This window comes from Typopeltis vanoorti, chromosome 21 (genome assembly GCF_054136105.1).
Source record: "Typopeltis vanoorti isolate ZY-2024b chromosome 21, IOZ_Tvanoo_1.0, whole genome shotgun sequence".
NCBI classification, from domain to species: Eukaryota; Metazoa; Arthropoda; class Arachnida; order Uropygi; family Thelyphonidae; genus Typopeltis; species Typopeltis vanoorti.
This window is the reverse complement of record NC_143569.1, coordinates 90,193,458-90,212,359: the sequence shown is the minus strand read 5'-3', so window position 1 is coordinate 90,212,359 and position 18,902 is coordinate 90,193,458. Positions and strand designations below refer to the sequence as shown.

The window sequence follows — 18,902 nt, the reverse complement described above, 5'->3', positions numbered from 1 at the left end:
GCTGTTGCTGTTATCCCTCAGATGAGATATGAGCAAATGAGTTGCTCTTACTCGGTGGCGGGGTGAGCCTGCCACAGTGTAGAGCCAAGTTGTTCACCCTGCAAATGACTTTTCTTCTCAGTTGCAGGGTGAGCCTGTTACTGAGGAAAACAACGCTGAGTTTTTGGAGTTTGACCTGTACTTGAACATTCAATAAAGGTTGAAACCGGTCTGAGTAGTGGCCCTTCCCTTAATGTATAGCATTATAGATGTCTGCAAGGAGATGTGCTTTGCATTATGGGAGATACTAAGACAAGGAGTGATGACAGCATGTTCCACTTTTACCACGAGTAGCGTCAGTCCTGAAAATACTTCAGGCACAAACTTTGTTTGCTTACACTTGGATAAAGGATTAAACTAAATTTATTATAGCATGTATAGAGGATTTGAAATAGGAAGTGACCATCATTAAGTAGAATAAAAATAAATACAACATTGAAAAGCACAGTATGTAAGAAAGTTTTAAAGAGAATTAAAGTTTAGTAGCTTTTATATGTAAACTATAGACTCAACTATACAAACAGTATTCAAGAAAAAAATAGAACAGTTTGAAATCAAGAACCAAACCTTGGAGTCTGTAGCATTAAAAAAAAAAAAATTTAAAAAAAATAGGATAGAAAAATAAGAACATCATGGTGGATACAAAATGTTCACGAGACAGTTGCAGAAAAGAAGAAAGCATACTGAACCTTCCTAGTGAATAAGTCAGCAGATGCCCTAAAAGAATACAGATAAAAAGGTAAGAGACCAAAGTTATGTATAAAAGTAATTAAAGAAGAGTCATGGGAAGACTTCAGTAAGAATATAGAAAACAAATACCAGGAAGGTGGGAAAATGTTCTGGAGGCTATTGAAAAAGCCTCAGAAATGGAGGAAAGAGTACTGTGAAAGGAATCAAAGATGTTGAAAGTGACAAGAAAGCTGAAGGAGTTCCTAGATGCCTGGAGTAATTACTCTTGAGAGACTCCTCTTACTAAATTGTATAACAACTATAACAAATTGGCACAGAAATCAGCAATAAACAAAGCTAAACTATTAAAATAGGTGAGAACATAGCAAACTTCAGCTGCATTTTCAATGGAGAACCAATAGAACAAGTAAAACATTTCAGTTTTTAGTGAAGATGGCAAATTAAATTTGGAAATAGACAACAGAATAAATTTGTATGGAATAAGCCGAGCCTCAGTTAAAACTTCATGGGCTACAGCATTGTCGTTAGGCAAAACACTAAACTTGCAGTATAAAAGATAGTATTCAAACCAGTTTTAAATTAAGTCTAATCTTTAAAGGTACCTGTTGCATAACTAAAAACAACAAATTACAGGATAACCACAGTAATGAATACATTTTTGAAAATTATGCAGACAACTACCATGTTTGAATAAAAACTTTAGTTTAATGTAACTAAAATCTACATTCGACGTTTCAACCTTTATGTCAAGGTCATCTTCTGGAGCACACAACTATACACAGAAAACAAGCTACACTACAATCGAACTGGTATTTTTAAAGTTACTGACCAACTGCTACAACAATTGTTGGCCTAAACTCTGGTGAAAAAAAAAAAAAAAAAAAAAAAAAAAAAATTATACATCAACGCTAGAGTCTTATTATTAGTGTTATCTGTTGGTTGTAGAAATACATTGGGTGCAACAACAAGTCTATGTATCTATCTATATGCATATATTAACATCAAGATTATATATGTACATTTCAGCCTGAAGATTGGCTAGAGTCTTGACTTATGCTGGATCTTATATATTAGGTAGGATGAATGTGTCCCATCCAGATCCTTGGAATTTTCACCTGTTTCACCGTACATTGGTGAAACAGGCCTGCTTCACCATAATGGTTATATTTAATGTGCTCTTTCTTACGGTTAAGGATTGTCCGTCCTGTTTCACCAATGTACGGTAAGTTACAGGTGCAGCGGATGTAATAGACTCCAGGATGTGCTAATGGGAGGAGAGGATCCTTAGAGGAGCTGAATATGGTTTTAAGTTTAGTGGGTGGTTTAAAGGTGGCATTGAGGTTATAATGTTGTAGGATTCTGTTGATTTTTTCTGATAACCCTTTAACATATGGGATGGCTATGGTTTTACTGTAGTTGTCTCCATAATTTTCAAAAATGTATTTGGATCACCGTGTAAGCTTAAAAGAAAGGATTCAGATCATTCATGGAAATGATAGCCACAAGCGCTGCAATCAGTATGGTAAGTTAAATTGATCAATTGGCTGGCCTTTTTTATAGAGATGCAGAGACAATAACCTTATTCCTATCTGCATCAGGCTAAAAAAGAAATTTACATCCACTAAAGCACTCTGTATTTATGACCGCACAGAAAAAGCAAAACTCAGAGAACGGATCCAAACAGCCCGCCAAAACCTAGCAATAACTCAAAATTTGGTTTCAAAATTGCAAACTGAACTATCAAACTATATTAATCCAGACATTCTACAAGTACTTGAAAGAATTACTGACAATTTGGCCAAATATATCCTGGAAAAGAATAAAGAAAAACTCAAGACCAAATTCCACAGTTTGAAACAATGGAGAAATATGGTGGCCAATCACAGGAATCCATCCAATCAGGACACCTCCTCCCCGATAAACACCAACAATGAACTACAAACAAGGGAGACAAGGAGCGACCAACCACCAGCAAGCAAGAACCATGTGATCAACCTATCAAGCCACACCCTGAACAGCGGCGAACTTACGCTACTGAATAAAGGACTTAACTATGCAATAGCATCTAAAAAGGTAAACAAATTGGATTTTATCTACCACATAGAAAGAGGCATCAGGTCCCCTAACAATATAGCCAATAAAATATGATTAGAAAATAGTAATGTCTTGAACATTAAGAAAACCATAAGAACAATCTCACAAAAACAGAACTAGCAGCAATTAAGTCATTAAAAGCCAACCAAGACATAATAATAATGAAATCGGATAAAGGCAATGCCACTGTCATCCTTGACATGTCAACATACATACTCCGATGAATCAACTAGTAGCCAATAACAACACATATAAGCTGGTAAATTATAACCCAACAAACAGGATAAATGATAAAACAGAGAAACTACTCAAGTCAGTCACTTCTTGGCCACCGGACATGGTTAAAAAACTCAAACCCCACTATGCCTGCACCCCCAGAATATATGGGGTCCCGAAAATACACAAACAAAATGTGCCCCTTCGACCAATTGTGGAAGGAATAGACAGCCCAAATTACCACTTAGCCAAGAAATTAGCGTCAACACTCAAGGAGTTGGTAGGTCATTCCCCTCCTACATAAAAAACACACAACACTTCACAAACAAAACTAAAAACATAACACTCGACAAAGACAACTTATTAGTCAGTTTTGACGTTTCTGCCCTTTTCACTAATGTCCCCATCAATGACACAATTCTACTACAGAACGAATTTCCGCCTAACATTACGGCCCTCTTTGCCCATGTACTACAGTCTGGTTACTTCGTGTGGCAAAACAAATTTTACCTACAAAAAGAAGGTACAGCCATTGGCTCACCACTATCTTCCCCAATCGCTAACTTCTACATGGAAACCTCTGAGCAAAGGGCTCTTGATTCCGCCACGCTAAGACCGACAGTCTGGCTTAGATACGTTGACAACGTGTTTGCGATCTGGCTGCATGGGCGACAAACGCTAAACACATTCGTTAGCCACCTGAACAAACAACACGAACGTATACAATTTACCATTGAAATCAAAAATCAAAACTCACTTCCGTTCCTAGACACACTAGTCACACGTCTTCCTTCAGGCAGTCTATCCTTCATGGTCTACGGAAAACAGACACACACGGGCCAATACATACATGCTAATTCATACCACCACCCATCACAAAAATATGGAGTCATTAACACCCATAAAAACAGAGCTACAACAATTTGCTCTAACCAGCAAGCTCTGAAACAAGAACTAAAAATCATCAACAACACTTATTAATATTCATAAATAATGGCTATAACAAAAATACTATTAATAAAATACTTCATAAAACAACAACAAAAACGAATCTAGATTACAGTAAAACCATAGCCATCCCATACATTAAAGGGTTATCAGAAAAAATCAACAGAATCCTACAACATTATAACCTCAATGCCACCTTTAAGCCACCCACTAAACCTAAAACCATATTCAGCTCCTCTAAGGATGAAAATTCCTCTCCTCCCATTGGCACATCCTGGAGTCTATTGCATCCGCTGCACCTGTAACTTACTGTACATTGGTGAAACAGGACGGACAATCCCTATACGTAAGAAAGAACACATTAAATATAACCATTATGGTGAAGCAGGCCTCTCAGATCACGCGTTCAACACCTTACACAAAATCAACTGGAAAAGCACCCGCTTTTTACACTATACAAAAACCTGGTATGAAAGGAAATTTAAGGAAGCCTGCAAAATCCTGATAAACTACCCAAATATCAACAACAAAGATAGCATGAAAATTCCAAGGATCTGGATGGCACACATTCAGCCTAATATATAAGATCCAGCATAAGTCAGGACTCTAGTCAATCTTCAGCTAGTATTAGAAACCATTGCATTCCAATGGCTGGAAGGTACATATATATAATCATGATGTTAATATATGCATACAGAGATAGATACATAGACTTGTTGCACCCAATGTATTTCTACAACCAACAGATAACACTAATAATAGAACTCTAGCGTTGATGTATAATTTTTTTTTTTTTTTTTCAGGCCAACAATTGTAGCAGTTGGTCAGTAACTTTAAAAAAACCAGTTCAATTGTAGTGTAGCTTGTTTTCTGTGTATAGTTGTATGCTCCAGAAGATGACCTTGACATAAAGGTTGAAACGTCGAATGTAGATTTTAGTTATATTAAACTAAAGTTTTTATTCAAACACAGTAGTTGTCTCCATAATTTTCAAAAATGTATTCGGATCACCATGTAAGCTTAAAAGAAAGGACCACAGTAATTAACGTTAATAAAATGAAAGTACAGATATTTCGTACTGAAAATAACAGTACATCATCAGTGCATAGAAATAAACAAATCAAAGAAGTGGGAATATAAGGTACATACAACAATAGGTTTACCAATTAAAAATGGTTGCCATGTGCTAGAAATTAATATATTAATAAATAACATTAAAACTATTTTTGATGCTTACATAGAATGAGAATCTACCAAATATTTGGGGAAGAGAGAGAGAGAGTCGTTCTGATTCAGGTTTGGCCGAAGTAAAAGTAAAAGCAAGACCAGACTTTTGAGGTTTTATGTATTCAATATAATATTAATGTTCATTAATTCTTTTTTCCACAGAACGGCCTGTCTGCCCAAAGTATGGCAAATTACATTCACAAGGTATAGGGGCAGACAGGCCGTTCTGTGGAGAAAAGAATTAATGAACATTAATATTATATTGAATACATAAAACCTCAAAAGACTGGTCTGGTACAACATGATATTGACACTAATCACAATTATCTGGTGGGATAAAGCTCATCTTCTCCATAGAAGCAGTTTTAAATATGAATTCAAAGAAAGTTGCAAAGCCCTTTTACATCGGCCAAACCTGAATCAGAATGATTCTCTCACTCTCTCCCAAAAGTTTGGGAGATTCTCATTCTATGCAAACATCAAAAATAGTTTTAATATTATTTATTAATTTAATTTCTAGCACACAGCAACCATTTTAAATTGGTAAATCGATTGTTGTGCGTACCTTGTATTCTCACTTCTTTGATTTGCTTATTTCTAAGCACTGATTACATACTGTTATTTTCAGTACAAAATATCTGTACTTTCATTTCATTAGAGTTACTGTATTTATCGTGCAATTTGTTGTTTACAGTTTTAAATTATAGATATGAGAGTCGGCTTAGAAATAAAGCACTTGCACAGAGAAATGAGAGTTCTGAGAAAAATTAGGGGAGTGAATAGATGGTATTAATGGCAGAATCATATTAAAAATGATGACTTTAGGTAGGAACTTTGCATTGTTAGCATTCAAGAGCTTGTGAGCAGAGCTAACTTAATGTGGTATGGCCACTTAAACAGAATGTGTGATGAAAGGTTAGTAAAACAGATTTTTGATGCTAAGATGGGTAGAAAGAGAAACTAGAGGAAGACCAAGATGCAAGATCTAGATGGAGTGATTCAGTCAGAAGTACCTTAGAAGCAAGAAACGTTACATGTACAATATTGGAGTGCTGACAGGTAATAGACTAATTTGGAGGAAAACTGTTGATAGAGATTAATAATAATGTAAACTTAATCATGGATGAACATTCCTTGAGGGTACATATCAGGAAATTGATGATAATGATGATGACTTCTCTGAAGGCAAAATTCAGAGTTGTATAATGGTACCTATATACAAAATTAATTCAACAAGTCCCTATTAATGTTACACAAAAATCAATCTTTAAGATTGATTTTTGTACAAGTGAAAGTTAATGATGGTCATATTAAAAGAATTATATAAATTTAAAAAAAAAATAATTCAACTGACATTAAATCACAGATTATAAGAGAAATTAAAAAAAAAAAAAAAAGTACATAAGGTATTATCCATAACTTTCCACACTGGCTGGAGGGAGGGAAATTGATTCTATCCCTTCAAAATATTCTCACTGCAAATTTAGGTGCAGATTCCAGCAATCAAATTACTGCTACACTAAGTTTTTTATTCTGAGTCTTATTCAAGTTAAGTCTCAGTATCATCCTCAAATCTCTTTCTTTGAGCTGCAATTTCATCTGGATGTGCAGATGTGGTGGAAAAATCAGCTTAACATGTGCCACTTTTCTGGTTGTTTGTGGCGATCAATCTAAGGATACCCAAGTAATGCCATAGTTTGGTTAACAGGTGATAGTTTGGTGTCCACAGAATTTAAATCATTATACTTCTTTGTTCAGAGATTTTTTTCTCCTAATGTGGTAGTGGATTCTTCTGAAATCATAATTTAAAATCATACTCACTTTCAATCCTATTATTAATATTGTGGACAAGAAGATTTTTTTTCTTCTTTGTAACTACATCAAACACTTATTTTTGTAATGTTCATCACTGACCAGATTCAGAAACAAAGTTTGTTGTAATCCACTGTATGTTCAAACCAGCTTGGACATATGATTAATCACTCACCAAGTAGATAGTATAACTGCTTTCTAATGGCTGTGGGTTCAAATTCCATTGAGAACACGGATGTATGTCATTAGGTGGCAGCCAAGTTTGTGAAGTCCCTGGATCTTCAATCCATTCTCATAGGGAGTATTCCATAGACCTGCCACAATCTTTTTCATCACCTCTGGATCCTTGCCACCACCACCTCTTCATCCTGAAGGAATCAGGATGTCTGGATCTGTGTGCAGTAGTCCAGATGTAGCCTTGTTAGTATGTTCTTCAACAACCATGTAATCTGATATGCTAATTTTGGCTATCTTTGCAATATGTCCTCTAAATGTCAACTCCCTGCCCATCACAAGCTGTACTATATTGATGAAACTAAACTGAACTGCAGGAAACTGATGATGCTTGTAATATCTTCTTCGCAAAGTGCATCACCGTACACTTGTTACCAGTCTGTCATCCTGTAGGATCTCTACATCACTTTCATTTACTGTCACTATTCCCAGTTTTGCATCATCAGCAAACAAATGCATATTTGCCATCAATGGGTGATGAAATCACCTTTATACAGTATCATATTCATATCCATTTGGTCCTGAATTCTATCTTTTACTAATTTCTTCAACACCTTAACTACCACTTGTGAGATACTGATTGGCTTATATTGCACTGTCCTGTATGTTCAGATACCTCTCAGAATTCAACGTGTGTGGCACCAGAAACAGAGGTCTGAGGTCAAACGAAGAAAAGCAGGACAATACCACTGCCACCTCCAAATTTCATTGTTGAGGTTATGCACTCTGACATTCACTGGGCATCCCCACACTCATACATCTACTCAGTAGAGAGTGTAGCGATATACCCTTTTATGATACACCACTCATCACCTATCTTCTCCTGGACTCAAATCCTCCATAAACCCCTCTTTGATAACTGTCTATCATCCAAGAATGCCATCCAAGAATCAAAATCACCAGATTCATATCCATCCCTATTTGCTCCAATTTATGAACAGAAATCTATGTGGAAAATATGTCTTTGCAAAGTTCAGCAGTATCACTGAGTAGCCATTTCCTTATCAAACTCCATTGCCACTTAATTATAAAAAGTAAGCAAATTACTAAGGCAAGACCTACCCTTCACAAAACTATGTTATCCCTTATACAGTATCATATTCATATCCATTTGGTCCTGAATACTGTATTTTACTAATTTCTCCAATACCTTAACTACCACTCATGAAATACTGATTGGCTTACATTGCTACTTCTGTCTTAGGACTGGTCTGCCTTCTTTTCACTTTACTGCCACCTTCCCAGTACTGAGCCTTAAATTAAACAGTTCAATTAGAGGAGCTGAAAATTCCCTTGCACACGCTCATAATACACGAGTTGATATGCCATTTTATACCATTGCTGTGTTTGCATTAAAGTTCTGCAATATCCTAAGCACCTCCAGTTCTTCAATCTCTATTCTCCCATTAGTCAATGCCACATCAGGCGTTGCACCTATATGGTACACTCTTTGCAAAAGAATCACTCAGTAACTCAACTATTTGGCTTGCTCCTGTTACCACCCTACCATCAGCATTTTTTAAAGTCACTATCCATAATCATTCCTCCTTTTATTTTCCACATAGCAAAAGCCCTCTTTAGAATTTCTTGCAACCTCATCAGCTACCTTTCTCTCATAATTAGGTTTGCCCTTCTTTAATACAGCAGGGTTTTTTCTCCTGGGAACTCGGGTTTTTCATCCCTCATATCGATGTGTGTGTTCTGAAGGGCCGATTTGAGGCCCTTCAGAACACAAGCAATTTACAGACAAAAAATACTAGTTGTGGAGGTGGGCAGCAGATGGCATTGATGGAGATGATTCGTAGTAGAGGTTCGGTGTAGTGGTTGAGACAGTTGTAGGTGTCCTCCGTCGATGAGTCTTCGGACTCCTTGGAGGTATCAGGAATAATATTAATATATAGGTAACCCTTCTTGTCTGTGCATTGTACTGCTCATGATCATGTGCTGATCACTTTTTTCTTTATACACTCTGCACAACTTTTTGTGCGACTCCTACTTAATGATGCTATTCATCCATCTAACTCCTACCTGATTTATCCTTCCATTTTCTTCAATCTCCCATGTACCACCAATATCTCTGGCAATTCAAATTCTTATGACATGGCACTACTCTAACTTCTCAGCTTAATATAATCACCTGCTTTATAATTCCATATACTTGGAAAGAAGTCAATGGACACCATAGTGTGAGGAACAAACGGCCATAGCGCCCACCTTAATAAGATCTAGGACCTCCTTTCACTGCAATGACTGCAGCAATCCTACAGGGGCATATTATCCACAAGCATACAACAGCTATCAATGAGAATTTTGGACCATCCTTCCTGTTGGCATGTAATGAGATGCTGGACTGTTGTGGGGCAGACATCCCTTGACCTCACCCACCACTCCAGTTCATCCCACAGATGTTCAATAGGGTTGAGATCACAGTTCTTTGGAGGCCAGTCAGGTGTGGTGACATTCATGTCCACAAAACATGCAGTTACAGCAGTCTTATTACACAGTGTATTATCTTGCTGAAAAAGGCAATGTCAGTTCCGTAAAAACATCACAAAGTAAGAAGCATGTCCAGAATGTTCAGATACCCCTCAGAACTCAATGTTTGTAACACCACAGAGGGCCGAGGCCAAACCAGGAAAAACAGGACAATACTATCACACTGCCACCTCCAAATTTCATTGTTGGGGTTATGCACATTCACCACACCCCTCCATGTGCTCAGCAGAGAGTGTAGCATGATTCATTGCTCCATAACACAGCTTTCCAAGCTTCTGCCTCTCACTGTACATACTCTTTGCACCAGAAGATGATGCTGCATATTGTTTCTGGTAATGTGGAGCTTACATATTGCAGTCCTACTATGGAAGCCCATGTTGTGAGCCTTGGTACTAAATGGTTTTGTGCAGATTTGTGTTCCAGTCGATGCCCAGAACTCCACATTCAACATGTCAGCTGATGAATGGCAGTTTTTACATATTATCCGTGGTAGCACTCTAAGGCCACATTCGGTGAGTGTGGTAGGTTGTCCACTGTGGGTAGTACTTGCAGCTGACTCCCTGCATTTCCAACTCAGTATGGTATCACTGATTGTTGAACTGAGATGGCCTGCTTTGTCAACAATTTGCTGAACAGATAGGCCTGCAACATGACATCCTATCACAATGCCTCTTTCAAACTCCATAAGTTCCTTTCTCAGAGCCATTTCACCCAGACACAGTTGCACTGACTTGGAAGCATCATATTCCTCCAATTTATACTTGCTACAAACACATGACTCATTATATGGTACAATGGCATGATGCCCCTTGTTCATGGGGGAGGGTCTGTTGACTTCTTTCCAAACAGCATATATAACCCTTCTTAAGAAAATTCTACATGTCAAGCAATCTCCTAGATTCAAAACTACATAATTGCTTTCTCCAAGTGGAGGGAGCATAGCTAGATTGGTTACTGTCTAATGCTGTCTCAGGTAATTATCTCTTAACAATTCTACTGCAGTTTGTATTTCAATGATATGCTTTGCATCCACATTTTGCATGACAGAAAAACATGTTAAATCTTGTAAGGTGCTTAAATCCATTTACATGAGACACTGAAGATTAACTCATAACGAGGCAACATAATAATACTTATCAGCAGCAATTTGTAATGCCAGTCAAGGATATTTTGGGTAACACCTTGTGTAATAACAACAAATTTGCTTACCAATAAAACAATCTTATAATTGAGAGGGGGGGGGGAGGGACAGTGCCACAACAAATTAAGTAAATAACAAAATCTATTCTCGAGTGTGCTTACTAATGAAAACAAATCTAAAAGAAATATCAAAATGTGACTGAATTATATTCTGAGAAAAGAGAAAAAATAATTTGACAATATTCACTCCTTTAAGACCATAATTCTTATAAAAAAATAAGAAAAGATAAATATCCTACAATAGTTACAATTGCATTTTAATACAAACACAGGAACTAAATGCATTGAGTGGACTAACATGCAACAAAGCTTAAAAATAATATCTAGATTCCTCTGATAACAAAACAGGAAAGATTAAAAAAAAATATACATTTAAGATTAGAATTTTTAAAACCAAACTGAATCATCAAAAAAAAAATGCAAAAATATTAAGAAAGTTAATAGAATATTGCATGTGACATGCTATGTGAAAAAGGCCAAATTAGGGATGAAAAACACTATTAATGAAGGGATGGAAAGCTGAATAATGCAGATGCATGCCAGTATACTCACATTATCCCTATCCAGTCTTCTATTTGGTTCCATCTGAATACAGAATAAAAGAAATTTCTGTAGTAAAAATATTCTAAAATAGGATGACAATGGAGGTTAAAGAGGCTGAAAAACTTTTATATCTAGAAAGAGATAAGAATTGAAGTGCTTTTATAATAATAACTAGGATTAACTAGTAATACTGGTGTTTTAAACTGGAAGATATAATTCCATTTTAGTTATATTAACAAAATAAGGATATCTATGTGTTACATTCAGAAAATTGTAATAAATACATCAATTTTCTTAATTCCAGTTGATGTTAATTGAAGAGCTAAAATAATGACACGATTTAAAAATCAAAATAAGCAATCATACACATTTTATCCCTAATGTTATTAATTGAATATAAAAAGATATTTTAAATCAAATATATGTACATGTGTACCCTAGTAGCGAGAAGAAAGACCATTATAGGTTTTATTCCAATTGCTAACTGGAAGAACCTTTTCAAAATATTTTACTACATTACTTGATCCCTGGCAAAGGCAAAGGGCCAACCCTCTCTCCTAGAAATTCAGAACGTGTTAGGATTACCAAACAGTAGAAGCAGTCATCTGCTATACTCTTTTCCAAGTGTCTCAAAAAAATCAATTTTCTAGAGGAATTGATGTTAAAGATGGAGACCTGCTACCTGCTGATTTCCACAGTTAGGAATAAAAGAACTCTGCTTACTCCGTTTGGGGAATAAAAAGGCATTAGCTTTTTTTATTTATTTAAATCTTCATTATTAATCCTCCTTACCTAATATAATCCTAATTTATATTAAACAGAAAAACTTAGGAAGAAAAGAATAGGCATATTTTCTAGTTACAGTAATTAGATCATTTAAATTCTCAAATACAAATGACTGGTAAACTACACAAATTTCTATATATACAAATATTTAATTCATCCATAGTTTGTTTTTAATTATTTAGGAGTCGTATGTATACATTTTTCCTATCTTTTAAGGTACTTTCCCCAAGTCTATGTATTTTGAGTTTCACTATGCTACTTACATGCAATGAAAGTTTTCTTTTTTTATATATATATTTTATTTATGTGTAACTCGAACAGACATTCACAAAAAACTCGGCAATCTTGCTCTGGAAAATCAAAACATAAATTTCTTATTAATCCTTACGTTTGCTAAGGGAAACCTCTTCTTCAACCTTTTCGTTCTGTCTATTGCTGGACAAAGGTACCCCCCCCATGGCTTTCCAGACCACTCTGTTTTCTGCCTCTTCCATCCATCCATCTCACTCCTGCAGCTTGTTCCAGTTCATTCCTCCACCTTCTTCTTGGTCTTCCTCTTTGTCTTGCTCCATCCACTGGTCTCCACTCTGTTGTTTTTCTAGTCCATCTCAATTCATTGCATCTGGCAATATGGCCAGCCCATCTCCATTTAGCCTGTTTAATGTATTTTACAATATCCATCACACCTGTTTGAGATCTTATCCAGGTATTTGTCTTCCTAAAGCAGACAAGGGAAAAGTGACAGTAATTATGGATTCTTCAAATTACAGAAGAAATATTTCTCTTTTACTTCGAGATCACTCAACATACCAAGAACTTGATCACAACCCCACTAACAGACAACTGAAGAAATTAAATTCCCTTCTAGATGAGGTTATAAGTTTAGATGCAGACACTACAGAAAGGTTAAAAACTCATTTTGCAAGATCTCCTAGGTTTTATGGTCTACCAAAAATTCACAAGACAGACATTCCTCTCCATCCTATAGTAGCTGACTCTATTGATTCACCTACTTACCGCATAGACAAATATTTAGCGAAATTATTGAAATCACATATAGGCAAATCATGCAATTTTTTTTAAAAACTCTTCTGATTTCTTAAACAAACAAACGATACAGAATCTCTATTCACAAATGTACCTCTCAAAGAGACTACATCTACTTGCTGACATCTTCCCACAAGATACTGTAAAATTATTCAAATTCGTGATGCACTCTGGATATTTCTTGTGTTAAAACAAATTTTACAACCAAGTAGAAGGAACGGCCATGGGAAGTCCACTTTCACCTGCTCTAGCCAACTTTTCTTTGGAGCATCTAGAAGACATCCTTTTTTTCACCTATATACCCTCAACCTTCCTTTTGGGTTAGATATATAGACGACATTTTTTCAGTGTGGTCTCACAACAGATTCCTTATCTTCCTTTTTAGCCAAAATCAATTCTTTACACCCTCGTATCAAGTTTACCATGGAGATTGAAAAAGACAACAAGTTATCTTTTTTAGACATCCTTCTCATCCACTCACCTTCAGGTATTCTGACAAGTTTACAGAAACCCATCTTTACTGGATGTTACATTCTCAAGCAGTCTGCTCATCATCCTTATCAAAAAACAGGAATCATAAAATGTTTAATTCTATGAGCTAGAACTAATTGCTCAACTCCCTGAATTACAGAATGAACTTTCTACTATCAAACATTATGTGAAATTAAATGGCTTCTCCAAAAAGACTACACAACATCTGTTCGATTCTTACAATCCAATCTAGAACAACAAAGAATCAATACGTCGAGTTCCAATTCCATATATTTCCGGAATTTCAGAACCAATTTCAAAAATTCTGAAGAAATATGATTTAACAGCCACTTATATCCCTATTAAAAAAATATCCACCTATTTCCCCTCTTCTAAAGATAAATGCTCAACTATGTCACTGACTGGTGTATATCAAGTTTCATGTGACTGCAATCTGTCATACTTTTGACAAATCACACGCTCTATAGAAAAAAGAATACAAGAACATCAATTGTACATTCTTCACAACAAATCTGATAAGTCTGGATTGGCACAACACGCGATAGAGACAAGCCACACATTCTCTGGCCCAGGAATCACCTTCTACGCAGATGTCACTATAAATTTGAACAGCTATTCAAAGAGAGTGCTGAGGCCTTACTTCAATGCTCCAACTTGAATCAAAATGATCGCCTATCCTTGTCAAAAATATGGGAAAGTTTAATCCGGATAACACACTAAGTTTTTTTTTTTTTCAATTGAGACCTTCTAGTTCTTATATTAGTCTAATGTTATCTTTTGAATTTATAAATTAAGATTGTTGTATGAAATTGTGAATTGATACCTATAATTTATTCATCACTGATGAAATTTACCTCTCTTTAGTGCTTAGCAATGTAACATCACGCTGCTCATTCTATTTTTGAATGATCAATTGTTTGTATTCCACCTTGTAAAAACTGTTCCTATCAAGCCGCTGATGATAGTCTGTTAATTTCAGACTGAAATATTTGGCAAATATTAAAATATTCTTGTGGTAATGTGTTGATAATTCTTAACTTCATTTTCTTTGGTTTCATTGCTAACAAGTTTTTCTCAATCTTCCACTGAAAAACCATCATCTTCTGCATTTAATAAATTTCTTAAATCCTCTTCATCGACATTTTCGAAACCTATTGATTGAGCCATCTGGATAACTTCATTTCTAATCTTTTGAATGTCATTTTCTTCTTCTAATACAACTTCTGGCCATAATTTGCACCAAACTCCATTTAAGCATTTCTGAGCGACTTCTTTCCAAGAGCTATTAATGTTTTCAATTGAGTCTTTAATGGTGTAGTTTTTCCAAAAAGTTTTAATTTATATTTGCTCTTTATCTTCTAGTTCAATTAAATTACTTGATGTACCATGCAGATAATAAGCTTTAAATGTTGCTATTACTCCCTAATCCATCGATTGAACCACGGAAGTTGTGTTTGCTGGAAGAAAGACAACTTTGACAGGAATGCATGACTGATGCACTATTAAGATAAGTAGGATGTCCTAAAGCATTGTCCAACAACAAAAGAGCTTTCTCTTCAAAATTATTTCTTTGACAATACCGTTTCACTTCTGGACAAAAATGGTTACAAACCAATCAGTAAATAACTCCTTGGTAATCCATGTGTTTCTATTAGCTTTCCATATTACAGGTAAATTCGTTTTTATGTTACCTTTTAACACCCTCGGATTTTCAGAATGGTAAACTAATAACAATTTTAATTTAAAATCGCCAGAGGCACTTGATCTACAGAGTAATGTTAAACAGTCTTTGGCTGCTTTGAACCCAGATACTGATTTTTCTTCAATAGAAATGAAGCTTTTTGATGGTACCCCTTTCCAGAACAAACTGCTTTCATCAACATTGAACACCAAATTTGGTGAAAATTTTCCCGTTCAATTATTTCCTTTAGTTTTCTGGAAACTTATTTGCAGCTTCTCCTGATAATTATACACTATGAATTCTGGCCTATTTTTTAAATTTCTCAAACCAACCACGAGAAGCCACAAAATTTTCCGCAATTTCTTCAGTTTGTTTAGATTTCAGGTGATTAAACAAAAATAATGCTTTTTCTTGAATCACCATTTGAGTTAAAGGCATATGACAATGCGACATATCATCTATGCAAAAATTTAACATTTTCGCCATTTTTTCTAAAATTGGACTCCTTAAATGAGTTAATTTTGCTGCTGTAACATCTGTACATTTCTGAGCAGATTGTTTTATTTTTATTTATTGACTAAGTATGGTTGTTCAAGTTGACAGCGCTAATCCTAAAGAATTTCCCACATCGGATTTTCTTTCACTCCTTTCAACATGTTGTATGATATTTAATTTAGTTTCTAAAGAAATTGCTTTTCTTTTCCTTGATTGATTCAGACATTTTGACTAAATATTAATATTTACAAAATCTACAATAATCAGAGAACACGTCATTTACTGAAATGCACCATACAACACACCCTACGAAGTGTAAGCAACGACTAAAGTAAGCGGATGATGCACGAAACTGTTAAAACAGAGACACCCACAGCATGGGAGTAAGTGACGAGTCATTCGCCAATTGGATGATTGCCGGGCGTTGACCTTAAAATTGCAGACTTCATTATAGTGAGACTTGGTTACCAGAGGTAATGTTAACCAAGGTATGACTGTAATATCTGATCATTATCGGAATTATTCACGCTTTTGCAAATCCTTCAATCATTCCTTTTTTTTTTTTTTTTTGTCAGAGGCTGTTCTGTCTTTTTGAATAATAGATATCTAATGTATGCTGGTATTTTATTGAAGATCGAACCACTTTTTATAATACATAGAAGTATTAAATTTTTTTCCTGTCATATTACTAACACAACGTTCCAACATAAAAATCTGCACAAATTCACATGGAGAGAAGAGGCAAGGAATACGAAAAGCCTCATTGACTATGTTATTGTTGATAGTGATGTTTTCTCCCTGGTGCAGGACACCAGAGTGTACAGAGGATTTGAAATTGGAAGTAATCACTATTTAGTCTTGAGCATGATAAAATTGAATTTCATATTGAAAAGAATAACATGCAAGAAAGTTTTAAAGCGAATAAAAGTTGGGCAGCTCTCAGATGTGAACTGTAGACTAAAATAACAAACATAATTGAAGAAAAAATGAAAGAGGTTGAGAACAGGAACCAAAACTTGCAGATTCAGTGGCAAGCCCTGAAGAAAACACTGATTGATTCAGCCAGAAAGCCATGTGGTGAGGTTGGCTGCAAGAATAGAAAAAATCGGAACTCCATGGTAGACACAAGAAGTTAAAAAGGCAGCGAAAGAAAAGAAGAAAGCATATCAAAAGTTAATGGTAAATAAGTCAGCTTGTGCTCTTAGAGAATACAGAGACAAATGTAAGAAAGCTAAACAAAAGTCATGGGAGAACTTTGGTAAGAACATAAAAAATAAATATCAAGAAGGTGGCAAGATATTCTGGAGGATGTTGAAGCTCAGAAATGGAGGAAAGAGTGCTGTAAAAGGAATTAGAGATGATAAAGGTGAAATGAAAACAGGAGAAAAAGATATCCTTGAAGTGTGGAGTAATTATTCGAAAAATTGCTACATGAAATAAGCAGTGATAACAGCACAGTTTTAAAAAACACGGACCAGGCATGTAGTCAGGAATGCATATCTATAATTGAAGTAGAAAAAGTCATCAAAAGCCTGAAATGTGGAAAGGCAGCAAGAGTAGATGATATTCGACCAGAAATGCTAAAGTATGGTGGTATAAAAGTCTTACAGTGGCTGCACTGCATAGTTCAGAAAGCCTGGATAGAGGAACAAATTCTAGATGTTTGGAGTAGAGCTCTCCTAGTACCCATATATAAAAAGGGAAATAAAACTGAATGTGAGAATTACAGAGGCATTTCATTACTGAGTGTTCCTGGTAAGATATATGCAAGTATACTTGAGAAACGGTTGGGAAGGATTGTGGAAGAGAAGCTTTGTGAAGAACAAGCTGGATTCAGGACAAATAGAGGTTGTCAGGATCAGATTTTCACTTTATGATAGATAATTGAGAAATCATGGGAAAATAACAAAAATCTGTATTTAAGTTTTTTTGATCTGGAAAATGCATATGACAAGGTGCCAAGAGAGAAGCTATTCAAAACACTACAGTTATATGGTGTCAATGAAGCATTATATCAAGCAATACTTAGTCTTTATTTGAGTTGTAAGTCAGCAGTTAGAATTGAAGGAAGTACAGGAAGATGGTTTAATGTTAAATCTGGTGTGAGACAAGGATGTATGTTATCCCCTCTGTTATTCATTATCTATATGGATCACATTATGAAGGAAAGTGGTATTAAACCTGATATCAAAATTGTTAATCTCAGCTCTTTGCTTTATGTGGAAGATGTTATACTTCTAAATAAATCTGCTACAAGTCTGCAAGATTCTCTGACTAAATTGAATAACTGTTGTAGTAGATATGGTATGAAGGTCAGCATTAAAAAGACAAAGACAATGTAAATAGGCAGAAACATTGAAAATATCAACTGCATTGTGAATGGAGAACCTATAGAACAAGTAAAACAATAAGGGGATAAAAATCCCTTATTGTTTTTCAGCCAGTAAGCGAAACTAAGATCGAAAACTACAATCTGAACGTTTCATGCCGACGAACTGTCGGCGGATCCAAGCGTAAGTGACCACTTGGTAGTGCCACACCAGTGCCGAAACTAAGATCGTAGTTTTTGATCTTAGTTTCGCTTACTGGCTGAAAAACAATAAGGAATTTTTATCCCCTTATCAACCTCGCCAGAAAAAAATAGCCGTTTGGCTTTTCATCTTATTTATAAAAAATGTTTGTGATGACAGTAAAAACAAAGATTGGATGACTTTCTACCTTCATTATATTTTCAAGTTGCGTTTTACTAAATATATAAATTGGCTATTTCTATTCTAATATTGCGTTAGATCCTGATTGAAGGAATCTTGCAAAGAAATCATTCATTCAGAATCCAACATACTAAACTTACTAACAAAGAGAAATACCTGCACATCAGCTGAAATTAAAAGTGAAACTTCTG

The 18,902-nt window shown here is 35.4% G+C and overlaps 1 protein-coding gene across 4 annotated transcripts in view; it reads right to left on the bottom strand.

The window, feature by feature from the left end:
- LOC150095098 (HEAT repeat-containing protein 5B) overlaps window positions 1-18,902 on the bottom strand; it is a 665,516-nt gene that overhangs the window by 401,591 nt on the left and 245,023 nt on the right. For 3 of the 4 annotated variants that reach the window (XM_090410861.1, XM_090410863.1, XM_090410864.1), the window contains exon 16: window positions 11,509-11,541. The exons of the other annotated variant lie outside the window; for it this stretch is intronic. In XM_090410861.1, the coding sequence (XP_090266987.1) occupies window positions 11,509-11,541 (33 nt within the window). The remainder of the gene's footprint in view (window positions 1-11,508; window positions 11,542-18,902) is intronic. 4 annotated transcript variants of the gene reach the window in all.